Here is a 13,824-nt window from a genome sequence, read left to right as displayed (position 1 = left end):
CAGACATTGCAGCACTCTAACCTCCCAGATAATACTAAGGAAAGCAGGGACAGCGTACATGAATGCTGTAGGAGAAACTGTTACAACTTGTCTTCATTAGGCAAACAATTCATTTAGTCGGGCTTAGAGTATGTCTACACTGCAATGTGCCAGCTGACTCGGGCTCATGGAGCTTGGGCTAAGGGGCTATTTAACTGCAGTGTAGATGTTTGGACTTGGGCTGAAGCCCAGATTCTAGGACCCTGAGAGGTGGGAGGGTCCCAGAGCTCAGGCTGCAGCCAGAGTCTGAACATCTACACTTCAATTAAACAGGCCTGTAGCCTGACCCCTACAAGCTCTAATAAGCTGTCACGGGCCAGCCGCATACCCATAGACATACCCATAGTGACCAGGAGTTAGCTACACCTGGCCTACAGCTGACCACTGTGCCTTCTCTGCATCCCAGAGTTGTGAGATGTTACTAGTACAAATCCCCACGGCAAGGATCAACCATTGTGGTCCTCTGCTTGGATGACTTACATAACTCAGTGGCAAAATGAGGGATCCCTGATCCCTAGAAAGGCAGATGCACCTCACCTCATCTGACAGTGTCAGCTTTGGCAATCTAGTCCCCAGACCATTTAACATAACTACTCCTAACTCTGCAAAGGGCAGTTTTAGTGCCTGGAGAGTCATCACTTTTTTAAGGCCAGAAGGGATCACTGTGATCATCTAGTCTGATCTCCTATGTAACACAGGCCACAAGACTTTCCTGAATTAATTCCTATTTGAACTAGAGCATAGCTTTTAGGAGAAAAATTCCAATCTTGATTAAAAGAATTGCCAGTGATTAAGAAAAATGCTGGCAAACGATGGGTCATAACACAGAATGTGGCATAGTCATCGTCTCTGCTTATTGAAGGGCCTCCCACGCTGACCGACACTTAAAATTTGTTTCTAGTGGCTAGTGCCAACTCCAGGGCACAGAGTTAAAATTATAGCATGAGGTGAGGTAGAAGGTCTGTCAAGCATAACATTTCAGGTTCTGTGATGTTATGGTGGTAGAATATGTCTAGCCAAATGGCTTTAGATCCTAGACACACGCCGACTCAGGATGTCAGACCACAGATTGCCCTCGTTTTGGAAAAGGTGCCAGACATTTCCCCATCATTTGTGAGTTGCTCAGACTTCCCGAATTCACCGCACACATTTGTTGTGACCCCTGGCATTATTCCCACACATTAAATACTATTATATTATGCTGAAATCAGTAGAAGGAATTAGAGTCCACATCTGGGAAAATCATTTACTGTTTATCTGGAAGGGATCGTCGGCTGTGTGTTGTATTTAGTTGACACAAAAATATACAAAGAGTTGCAAGGAACTTTGCTATTTATAGGGTGGTAGAGGCATGACTGGGACATGAGGTTCCTACTTCGTATGAAAGACGACTTTCACACTGCTGGACTGAACAGAACGGGAAATTGCACTGTTGCCCAGGGTGGGTGTTTTTCTGATTCCCCGGTGGAGGGGATTGTTTGTTCTGGTGCCTGGGCTGTGCAAGTGAAACTATTTTCTTCTCTGAATTCCAGAGCAAGGATGCAGCCCCTAGGGCGTTCATCTTAGTTTTTCTTGTCTGTAACCAAAAATGTACTTTTTTATGATCAAAAGGAAAAGATGCCGGAATTGCAGCAGCAGTGAACAAGGAAATAAACCTTTTACAACTTCACAGCTGCTTTCTAAGTTCATTATAACAGATTTCAAAGTAGCAGCCGTGTTAGTCTGTATCCGTAAAAAGAACAGGAGTACTTGTGGCACTTTAGAGACAAATTTATTAGAGCATAAGCTTTCGTGGACTACAGCCCACATCTTCGGATGCATACAGAGTCCCTGCAGGAAGCCCAAGGAAAGGAAATGCAGAGGCAAATTTTGCATGGGCTGTGTGTGTCTACAGCAGCCTGTGTGACAAAACAACATTGGGCAGTGTGAGATACATACTGTATACAGGACCAAATCCTGAGGCACTTTCTCTCTTTCTACTCAGTCCTTACCTACGCAAACTCCCATTCACTGCAGTGTGAGCTCACCCGAGTAAGAACTCAATACAAATGAAATAAGAATCTCAGACTTTGGCCCCTAGATTTTAAGAGAAAGAGACTCTGGTTCCCATTCTGATCTCACTCACAGCAGTGTAAGTTCACAGTAAATCCACTGAAGCCAGTGGAGCTCTTGCAAGCATTTGCAATGGTTCAGCTGAGATCATGAGCTCGCCTTTGGTCATTCCTTTGATTCATTAGGCACCAGGAAAATCTAATGTGCTATATAAGTAATAAATTGCAATCCATACATATGAGCTATGGTGAGAACAGGGCCCTGGGAATCCAGACTCCTAGGTGATTCTCCTGACTCTCTCACTGTCTTACCAGGTGACCCTGGGCAAACCACAGACAAGATTGTGACTGGCACCTGTGTGGGTTCCCTCCCCTGTACCCAGCACAAGAGCCTGATGTATTCACAGTCCCTGCACTCCATATGACTCCCCACATCTGCCTTCCTAGGGGGCACAAACCACTCAAAAAGGGGGAAGATCGGGCTTGTGCCTCCCCACTCCATGGAGCAGGCCATGCACATCATGGCAGGGTGGAGGCTACATCACCCTAGAAGTTGGTTCCACCTCCAAATATACACACCCACCTGTAAAGCAGGAAGTTCAGGGAGGGGGGCTGCACCACAATGCAGTGTTGCATGGAAATGGCACAGTCTTGCCCTTAACCTCTCTGTGCCAGTTTCTCCAGCCACCCAGAGAGGATAGTGATACTTAACCACCTTTTGTAACGCACTTGGCGATCCTGGGGTGAAAACGGCTACAAAAGTGTGTTCACATAATGAAAGACCCTATTGCAATCCACGCATATAAGGAGACACAGTAGGGGTGCTTTAAGAACCTTAACTCTGAATGTCCTGACTTGATTTAAAAACTTGATGTGGCATTAACTCAGGTATTTTGTATTTGATGTGTGTGTGCATGTTTAGAACTGTAGTAAATACCATTCAAAGGTCTTAATGTGTGTGTTTTTCAGCAGTTGATAAATATGAAAAGGTCTTATCATCCGTTAATCATGTCTATTCAATAGATATGGAGATGCCCCTTTCTGCCCCCCTCTTCCAATTTCTGCCATAGCTGTTAAAGATTTATTAGCATGGAAGTTGGCTAAATATTTGTGTGTATGTGTTCTGGCTGACCTGGAGCCAATGCTGTGTCACTTATTTTAAGTCTTGTATAATTAGAAGAATCTTCTTAAGCTGCCCCTGGAAAATCAGAAGAGGAATTACAGAAACTTAGAACTAATTTCCAGTATCTGTTTCACACACCTCCTCACTAGTTGTCTCTCTATTATTACTACTCTTATCACTGTATTATATTATTATAACTATTATAATGCTAGTGGGATGCATGCTAATCTGCCATGAGATGGAAATTCCCTTTTTCAGCCAGCTCTGTATATTAATATGTTTTTGTTACTAATTCTCCTTTTTCATTTCAGTCTTTCCTGTGGTTTTGTTGAGAAATCTCCGGCATCCAGTCTATCTGCTGGTGGTTTTGGCCCAAGTCAATCTGTCTGCCATGGTTGCCGGTTTAGCAACATTCATGGGCAAATTCCTGGAGAGGCAGTTCTCTCTCACTGCATCATTTGCCAACATGATCATAGGTAAGTACTGCCTGTTACTACTGGAGACATTGCAGCTCTTACTGTACATGCTAGGGAGCACTGAAGCCCTTGTTTCCTGATAGGCTACCCCAAACTGAATGCAATTTTACACGGGAGACAGCAAAACTCAAACAAAACCCAGTTCACATGACAACAACCAAATACATGCAGACTGATCTGCCCAGAAGCGATGTAGGTAGGGCTGGAGATGGGTGGGGCTCATTTACAAAGTCGGTCAGGAACAGGTCTACAAAGTATATTCAGCATTCACTGAAACTGACTGAAGATCATACAGTTTTGCAAAGGGAGGTTTTCTAGTGGTTATCGCACAGGACTTGGACTCTTGAATTCTGCTCCTTTCTCTTCCATTGAGCTAGTTATGTGGCTCTGGGCAAGCCACGTAAGATGTTTGTGCCTCAGTGTCCCCTTTGTTAAATAGATATATGGTGCACCTCTCTATTTAAGCGCTATAACTGTTTCTGTGTACTGCACCTTTAACTCTCTGTGGACTCAGGCCAATGCAATCTCCCTCTCTCAGATATATTCTCAGGTGCAAACATTGGCTGGGGGGAGGGATGGATATTCCGTGTCCTCTTAAACTAAAATAAAAACCATTAGGACTAAAAGTAATTATTTATTTGTATCATGACAGTGCCTAGGAGCCCCAGTCAAGGACCAGCACCCCATTGTGTTAGGTGCTGTCCAAACACAGAACAAAAAGATAGTCCCATCTGTTTTCTCTTCATGTGTGGAGAAATCAAAGATAATATCAGAGTTCAGGACAACTGCAACTGTATTCCCACATATTGATCAGCAAGGGCACCCACTCTCAGGCTTCCAGCTCCCCAGCCATGGCCTCTCTCATGCAGAGAGGGGGAGGGATAGCTCAGTGGTTTGAGCATTGGCCTCCTAAACCCAGGGTTGTGAGTTCAATCCTTGAGGGGGCCACTTAGGGATCTGGGGCAAAATCAGTACTTGGTCCTGCTAGTGAAGGCAGGGGGCTGGACTTGATGACCTTTCAGGGTCCCTTCCAGTTCTAGGAGCTAGGATATCTCCATTAATTTAATCTCCCTCCCTCCTAACTAGGGAATTCCCAGGCTGCACAGTTCTCTGCTTACACTGTGAATTCCCCAGCAAGTCAGACCACCTAAGCAGGCCCCCTTCACTTTTCTCCACAGAAGCTATAAACAGTGTAATTGCACATGGTTTTAAGTTACCACATAGCCCTTTCTAAGCAAGCACATTTATTCTTAAGGTGAAAGCACTACAGAGAAAACATATTACAAACAATAAAGAACCTACACTCATTCTAATAAGCTTATCGGCGATCACCACCCTCATCTCCACAAAGGCTCTAGTTGGTGCCAGTCCCTCCAACCCTTCCCTAAGGATTGGGGCCCTTTCTTTAGGCAGAAGGTGCTGTCCATTTGCTGGATCAGAAGGAAGGCCCTGACTCATTTTAGACTCAGGCTCTTTATCCAACAGTCCTTTCTTTGTCTATTGGCTCTCTAGAAAATCCAGTTTGAACCAGTATATGCGGGGTGATGGTACCTCTTGGGAGGTGTTACAACCTGAGTGAATTTGCTTAATCACTCTCCGCTGTTTTTAGTTCCTGGAGGGCAGTGAAAGAAATCAGAAGTGCTTTCCACACCCTACAGTCCACTCAGCAAAGGCCTGATTATCTTTGACTTAAGATGTGATAATAGGAACTCAACTGTGGATGGTATTTGAGCACAGATGTCAGGGAAGAGTGTTAAATATATCAAGGGCCTAGTTCCCCAGGAAGGAAATGTGGCTGAGAAGTAACTAACATATTTTAAGAGCTCTGAGATCATCCCCAGATGATTCATTGATTTTAAGTTCAAAGGAACTATTTTTATCGTCTAGAATGACCTCCAGTATAATACAAGCCTTAGGGTTTCTCCACAGGGCAACGTGGTGCCCAGCAAGCTGGAGTGTAAATCTGCAGTGTTATAGTGTGCCAAGCACGCATGGGCCATGGGATCCTGCCACTGCGTACTAAAAGTTGGGTAGTGCCGTTTGATCTACTGCAGTTTCAAACAGAACTTTTAGCTTGATGTAGGAAAGTCCATATGGCCAGTGCATGGCTCAGTAGAGCTCCATGGATTTACACCCCAGATTGTCATGCTCTAACTTGGCATACAGACATGCCCTTAGCATGTCATCAATTGGTTCCTGCGTCAAGAAACAATGACAGAAAATGTGGAAATGGCAGAAGTGATCAATCTCACTGGATGATGATTTCCCATTCCCTCCTACAGGAGACAGTGGGTCTCATGGATAGAGCACTGGGTTGGGCCTCAGGAGACCTGGGTTTTATTCTTGGCTCTACCACTGGTCTGCTGGGTGACCTTGGGCAAGTGACTTCACTTCTTAGTTTCTCCCTCTGTAAAATGGAGATGTGATGCTTGTAAAATGCTTTGAGATCTACTGATGAAAGATGAGATGAAAAGAACAGGGAATTATTATTTACAATGACGTTTTGAGATCTATCAGTTACCATTTAATCCATTTACTATGTTCTGCATTGACTGGAAGGTGTTGAAGTATTTTCACTGATATTTGGATCTTAACTCCCTGCTCTTGTTTCTGTTCCCAAGGTTCTGTGAACATCCCCGGGGCAATGATTGGAATAGTGGCGGGTGGCGCCATCATGAAGAAGTTCCAAATGACTCTGAAACAGTGTGGCGGCATGTGTGTCATTGGCATGCTCCTCTGTGTGATCTTTGCCTTTCCCCTCCTCTTCCTGGGCTGCCCTACGCAGAAAGTTGCTGGCCTGAACTACAGACGAAGGTACCACTTGTCATATAGACCATAAGGTTGGCCCTCTGACACATTTTCATTGGCTGACTGATTGATTTATAAAGTGTCCCTTTCCATGTGCATGCCACAAAGTTTACACAGGAATTAAACCCAAAAAACTCCACGAAAAGGTCACAAACCTCACAAGATTACTGAATTTGATCACAAATAATTTGGAATAAAAAATTCATACTGGAAAATGCTTGACTCATCATTCACTGGTTGATAATTTACCAAGATGTGAACATGGAGAGAATATTTTTGAAATAATGGCTGCCTCCCTATATGTTGAAATGCAGGCAGAACCTTACCCTCTATTAAGAAAAAGAGACCCCTGGTAGGGGGTGAGTTTTGACTACTCAGTGTGTGGACTGTAGTTTAGAGCTGAAGGAACCTGCTCACACACAGTGATACTAAAGAAGAAAATATTAATTCCGAATTGGGAATTTTTTACTTTTACATATTCCTGATGTGGTACCGTTAGTTCTCATGAGCTGCTCAGTTCCACTTGCATGGGGTGGTAGTATTTGAAGGAGAAATATATGGCATGTATATAAGTGGCTGCATCTTTTGTTCATGGCCAGACTTTCAAACTTTTGAGGGATTTTTTTAGAGGTACAAGAATTAATCTATGGAAATTATTTTTTCTGTGGGTTTGGCAGAGTCCACCAATACACACTTTCAGTGTTAAGCAAGCAAGCTCTTGTTCACTAATATCTATATACATATGGTATACTACATAAACCCACAATGTATATATTAATATAGTCATATCTTCCCTTCTACTGTAGCTCTGATGTTGGACAACACTCTTTTGAATGTAACAGTAAATGCAACTGCCTCGATAAGGCCTATAACCCTATATGTGGGGCTGATGGGATTGAATACATCTCTCCATGTTTTGCTGGCTGTGAAGTTGTAAACTCTGATGTGGTTGAAAATAAAGTTCTGGTGAGTAAAATTTTTTTCTTCACTCAGCACTAAAGCCCTGACTTGGCATTGCTAATGAGTAAGAGTCCAGTGCAAAGATCAATGCTGATAGTTCAGTGATACTGTTTAGATCAGCTGTGTAGCAAGAAAATCTTTGGCCAGATCTACCCTAAGAAGTTAGGTCAACCCCCTAAGCAACATAGTTAAGATGACCCAACCCCTGGTGTAGACAGTGCTACGTCGGTGGAAAAATTCTTTTATTACCCAACTACCGCCTCTTGGGGAGGAGGATTAACTACAGTGATGAGAGACCCTCTCCCGTCACTGTATAGTGAGTGTCAGTGCTGACGTGCTACAGAGGCGCAGCAACAGTGGTGCAGTTGTGTTATTGTAGTGGTTTAAGTGTAGACATGGACTCCATCTTTATTGTGAATTGGGCTCTCACATGCCTCTTGGATGCCGTCTCTTTGCATCACTGCTGAAAGTAGTGCTGACAGAGGACGAATGGAAAGTTCCAGGAAACATTTGGCACAGGTGTATCCTCTTAAGCACTCTCCAGTGTTTTGCTGAAATTCATAGTTAAGTGCCTTGTTCGAAGCAGTACTTCTGCAAGTATAGCATTCAAAATGACAGCGAACAATGAGTTTTCAGAAAGATCAGGCAAGCAAAATATGTTTCCCACTTCTACTGCTTTTAATCAGCTCAGGTTTGGCTACTGGGACCTTTATTTAATCTTTAATATATTCTATGCTTTTCAAAGGCACCCACTGTTTTTTGGCAATGACAGTGCTAGAGTTTGCTGTGCTCTCTTCACAAGTTGTCACTTAAAAGGGCCCTTTTCATAATTCTGTTTTCTTGTAGTGTAACTACACTATGGGATGGCCACAAATAGATATGGAGAGCTCTGGTAATGCAATGGCCACCGTGGTGTACGAGCTAGTGATGCACTCATATCACAATGGTGTTAGTGCCCAAAGGTGGACGGGTTTGGTAATGGTGTCAGCAGTGACTGATAGTTGTTACCATCTGATGGCTGCGCAGCGGCTCCTGAGAAATGAGGTGTTATTATTATTATGTATTTGTATAATGGTTGCACCTAGAAGCTCCAGTCAACTAACAAAATCATCCTAAGCACAGGACTTGGTGATGATGGGGGACTTCAACTACTCAGACATCTGTTGGGAAAATAACACAGCAGGGCACAGATTATTCAACATGTTCTTGGAATGTATTGGAGACAAGTTTTTATTTCAGAAGCTGGAGAAAGCTACTAGGGGAGAGGCTGTTCTAGATTTGATTTTGTTCTAGATTTGATTTTGACAAATAGGGAGGAACTGGTTGAGAATTTGAAAGTGGAAGGTAGCTTGGGTAAAATGATCATGAAATGGTAGAGCTCATGATTCTAAGGAATGGTAGGAGGGAGAACAGCAAAATAAAGACAATGGATTTCAAGAAGGCAGACTTTAGCAAACTCAGGGAGATGGTAGGTAAGATCCCACGGGAAGCAAGTTTAAGGGGAAAAACAGTTGAAGACAGTTGGCAGTTTTTCAAAGAGACATTATTAAGGTCACAAGAGCAAACTATCCCACTGCATTGGAAAGATAGGCAGTATGGCAAGAGACCACCCTGGCTTAACCAGGAGACTTTCAATGATCTAAAACTCAAAAAAGAGTGCTACAAAAAGTGAAAACTAAGTCAAATTACAATAACACAAGTATGTAGGGACAAAATTAGAAAGGCCAAGGCACAAAATGAGATTAAACTAGATAGAGACATAAAGGGTAGCAAGAAAACATTCTACAAATACATTAGGAGCAAGAGGAAGACCAAAGACAGGATAGGACCATTACTCAATGAGGCCGGGGGGTGGGGGTGGGGGACAATAACAGAAAATGTGGAAATGGCAGAGGTCCTTAATGACTTCTTTGTTTCGGTTTTCATCAAGAAGGTTGGTGGTCATTGGACATCTAACATAGTGAATGCCAGTGAAAATGAGGTAGGATCAGAGGATAAAATAGGGAAAGAACAAGTTAAAAATTACTTAGACAAGTTAGATGTCTTCAAGTCACCAGGGCCTGATGAAATGCATCCTAGAATACTGAAGGAGATGACTGAGGAGATATCTGAGTCATTAGCAATTATCTTTGAAAAGTCATGGAAGACGAGAGAGATTCCAGAAGACTGGAAAAGTGCAAATATAGTGCCAATCTATAAAAAGGGAAATAAGGACAACCCGGGGAATTATAGACCAGTCAGCTTAACTTCTGTACCTGGAAAGATAATGGAGCAAATAATTAAGCTATTAATTCGCAAACATCTAGAAGATAATAAGGTGATAAGTAATAGTCAGCATGGATTTGTCAAGAACAAATCATGTAAAACCAACCTGATAGCTTTCTTTGACAGGGTAACAAGCCTTGTGGATAGGGGGAAAACAGTAGACATGGCATATCCTGACTTTAGTAAAGCTTTTGATACTGTCTCATATGACCTTCTCATAAACAAACTAGGGAAATGCAACCTAGATGGAACTACTATAAGGTGGCTGCATAACTGGTTCGAAAACCATTCCCAGACAGTAGTTGTCAGTGGTTCACAGTCATGCTGGAAGGGCATAATGAGTGGGGTCCCACAGGGATCAGTTCTGGGTCTGGTTCTATTCAATATCTTCATCGATGATTTAGATAATGGCATATAGAGTACACTTATAAAGTTTGCGGACGATACCAAGCTGGGAGGGATTGCGAGTGCTTTGGTGGTTAGGATTATAATTCAAAATGATCTGGACAAACTGGAGAAATGGTCTGAAATAAATAGGATGAAATTCAATAAGGACAAATGCAAAGTACTCCCCTTAGGAAGGAACAATTAGTTGCACACATACAAAATGGGAAATGCCTGCCTAGGAAGGAGTACTATGGAAAGAGATATAGAGGTCACAGTGGACCACAAGATAAATATGAGTCAACAGTGTAACACTGTTGCAAAAAAAGTAAACATCATTCTGGGGTGTATTAGCAGGAGTGTTGTAAGCAAGAAACGAGAAGTAATTCTTCCGCTTTACTCCAGTTCTGGGTGCCACATTTCAGGAAAGATGTGGAGAAATTGGAGAAAGTCCAGAGAAGAGCAAGAAAAATGATTAACGGTCTAGAAAACATGACATATGAGGGAAGATTGAAAAAATTGGGTTTGTTTAGACTGGAAAACAGAAGACTGAGAGGGGACATGATAACAGTTTCAAGTACATAAAAGGTTATTACAAGGAGGAGGGAGAAGAATTGTTCTTCCTAACCTCTGAGGATAGGACAAGAAGCAATGGGCTTAAATTGCAGCAAGGGCAGTATAGGTTAGACATTAGGAAAAAAATCCTAATGGTCAGGGTAGTTAAGCACTGGAATAAATTGCTTAGGGAGATTGTGGAGTCTTCATCATTGGAGATTTTTAAGAGCAGGTTAGACAAACACATGTCAGGGATGGTCTAGATCAGTGGTTCTCAAACTAAGGCCGCCGCTTGTTCAGGGAAACCCCCTGGCGGGCCGGGCTGGTTTGTTTACCTGCCGCGTCCGCAGGTTTGGCCGATTGCGGCTCCCACTGGCTGCGGTTCGCCGCCCCAGGCCAATGGGGGCTGCGGGAAGCAGCGCGTGCCGAGGGATGTGCTGGTCGCCCTTCCTGCATCCCCCATTGGCCTGGAGCGGCGAACCACGGCCAGTGGAAGCTGCGATCGGCCGAACCTGCAGACGCGGCAGGTAAACAAACTGGCCCAGCCCTCCAGGGGCTTTTCCTGAGCAAGCAGTGGCCCTAGTTTGAAAACCACTGGTCTAGATAATACTTAGTCCTGCCATGAGTGCAGGGGACTGGACTAGGTGACCTCTCGAGGTCCCTTCCAGTCCTATGATTATATGATTATTACTATTTATTTGCATAATGGTAGCACCCAGGAGTTCCATTCGTGGATTGGGACCCCATTGTGTTGGTGGTAACAATCTAGTTTTTAAGTGGATAAATTAGACATATTACATCATGGTTCGCGCTGATGCAAACCCACAGAAAATATAATAGTTAAACATGCTTTCTCTCAGTGACCTTTGGCAGCTGCAACACCTAATTCTTACCCATTAGTTCTTTGATAGTCAGGATTACCCTATTCACTGTTCAAAGCCTGAAATCGGTGGCTTATTGACTGGACTGGACTGCACTGACCAGAAAATTACAAAATCTAAAATTTTCTCACACAATCTGCTCACAGTAACTTCCTCCTTTCTCTAGCCCAAGCGAACCAAGATAATTGTAATCCATGGCACTTAACATCCAGTGGAAAACTCCACCAACAATACTGTCGCCCTTCTGCAGAGCCATAGTAGAGGTTGGGGTCTTACCGGTCAGTTTCCCATTAGAGGAGAAATCAGCATCATTGACTCTGGGTATTTTCTTAGTGTAACTTGTTTTATTTACATTGTGTATACCAGTTCTTGAACAGGTCTGGTCACAACCAACACATGAGCAAATCCCTCTTTCAGAAATCTCAGCCAAAACATCGATTTCCAGCCCCCAGGGAGCAACTCTTCCGCAAGTGGTTAAGACAGAGTGAAAATTCTTCTGCTTTTTGCAATAGCTTCACCCAAAAGAAACTACATCACCAAACTAACCACAGTGCAGCATTTCTTCAAAGACTGAACAGCATTCAAACTCTAAAAAAAAAGAGCTTGTAAACTATATGCAACAGTGCCATCTGGGGTCTCCTGCCATCCCAATATAATTCCTTAACCGGAAACTAACTCTAAATATATCTATTACTCAAGTACATACGGTGACACCATTTAACATTATTATTGCCTCTGTCAGAGTGCTAGCAGCAGCACCCTGATCACTGATGTTGCTGCAGCACAGAAGAGGCTGCAGGCTTAGCTGGAAGCAGTTAATCCCTTTTCTATTGGGGGATGAGCACCTGGGTGATCATTATTAGACTACCGATACAAGTGGCAGTAATTGGGAGGAAGAGGTAGTAGGGGGAGGAGCTCAGAAGGTGAACGGTATGGAGGAGAAAAGCTGTCTGGCAAGTCCCTGCTGCAATATGCCTGTGTCGTGTTCTGTTTGCAAAAGAACTGTGGTATAAAAGGAACACATGGTGAAAGGAAAAGAGCCTGGGTGTGTTTATGACTATGCAGGGCCGGTGGAAGGATGTTTCGCGCCCTAGGCGAAAATTCCACCTTGCGCCCCACCCCCCGTCCCCGAGCCCCCGCCCTGAGGCGCCCCCCCATGGCTGCTCCCCCCCTCCGCCCTGAGGCCCCCCCCTTGCGGCAGCTCCCCACCACCTACCCTGAGGCACCCCCCCGCGGCAGCTCCCCACCCCCTACTCTGAGGCACACCCCCCCCGCCTCCTCCCCGAGCATGCCGTGGTTGCTTCACTTCTCCCGTCTCCCAGGCTGGCGGAGCCAATCAGCTTAGGCCAATCAGCTTAGGCGCCGCAAGCCTGGGAGGCGGGAGAAGTGAAGCAGCGACGGCGTGCTCGGGGAGGAGGCGGGGCAGGGGTGAGCTGGGGCGGGGAGTTCCCCTGCGTGCTGCCCCCCCCTCCCCTTGCTGCAGGCGGCCCTCCCCGGGCTCCACTGCCCCAGCTCCCTCTGCCTAAATGCCAGCGGCCACCGGGGCGGCCGAAGATCCGGCCGCCACAGTCGCTGCCGAAGAAAATAGCGCCCCCCAAATCCTAGTGCCCTAGGCGACCGCCTAAGTCACCTAAATGGTTGCACCGGCCCTGTGACCATGGGATGATGGAAACTGGCTAAGCACTGTGGCACACCAGATAGCTGAGAGAGAACCCTGTGGCACTGCTCTGCAGTATTTTAATAGAAAGACTTAGTCTAACGTTCACTCTGTTCTTACTAGCACTGAACATGGTGGCCTCACAATAGCTACAGCGAGATGCTAGTGGGATTAGAACATCTCCCCCAAGGTAGCTCAAAAGTAACCACAGTGGTGTGGCAATGGCAGAAGAATGGTTATGAACCAACATTCAGAAAATCTGTGCAGGGCATTGTTTAATCCTTAGATTGGCATTTTGAGGGGACTTCACCAGACCAGCAACTTACCCACCTCCATAACTGCAAACATACAGTAGAAATTGCCATATTTTGGTTGCAATGTTTATCCTCTTTGATGCCTATTGTCAAGCTAGACACTTGTGAGGCAGCATAGGTTAGTAGATGGGGCAGTGGACTGGGAGCCAGAAGAAATGGGTTCTGTTCTTGGCTCTCAAGTATCAGAGGGGTAGCCGTGTTAGTCTGAATCTGTAAAAAGCAACAGAGGGTCCTGTGGCACCTTTGAGACTAACAGAAGTACTGGGAGCATAAGCTTTCGTGGGTAAGAACCTCACTTCTTCAGATGCAAG

The 13,824-nt window shown here is 44.6% G+C and overlaps 1 protein-coding gene across 3 annotated transcripts in view; it reads left to right on the top strand.

The window, feature by feature from the left end:
- SLCO2B1 (solute carrier organic anion transporter family member 2B1) overlaps positions 1 to 13,824 on the top strand; it is a 99,289-nt gene that overhangs the window by 62,457 nt on the left and 23,008 nt on the right. For all 3 annotated transcript variants that reach the window (XM_034759315.1, XM_034759317.1, XM_034759316.1), the window contains 3 exons: positions 3,525 to 3,689; positions 6,311 to 6,503; positions 7,304 to 7,463. In XM_034759315.1, coding sequence (XP_034615206.1) covers positions 3,525 to 3,689; positions 6,311 to 6,503; positions 7,304 to 7,463 — 518 coding nt within the window. The remainder of the gene's footprint in view (positions 1 to 3,524; positions 3,690 to 6,310; positions 6,504 to 7,303; positions 7,464 to 13,824) is intronic.

Source organism: Trachemys scripta, chromosome 1 (assembly GCF_013100865.1).
Source record: "Trachemys scripta elegans isolate TJP31775 chromosome 1, CAS_Tse_1.0, whole genome shotgun sequence".
Lineage (NCBI taxonomy): Eukaryota > Metazoa > Chordata > Testudines > Emydidae > Trachemys > Trachemys scripta.
This window is presented reverse-complemented; position numbering and strand designations above follow the sequence as displayed.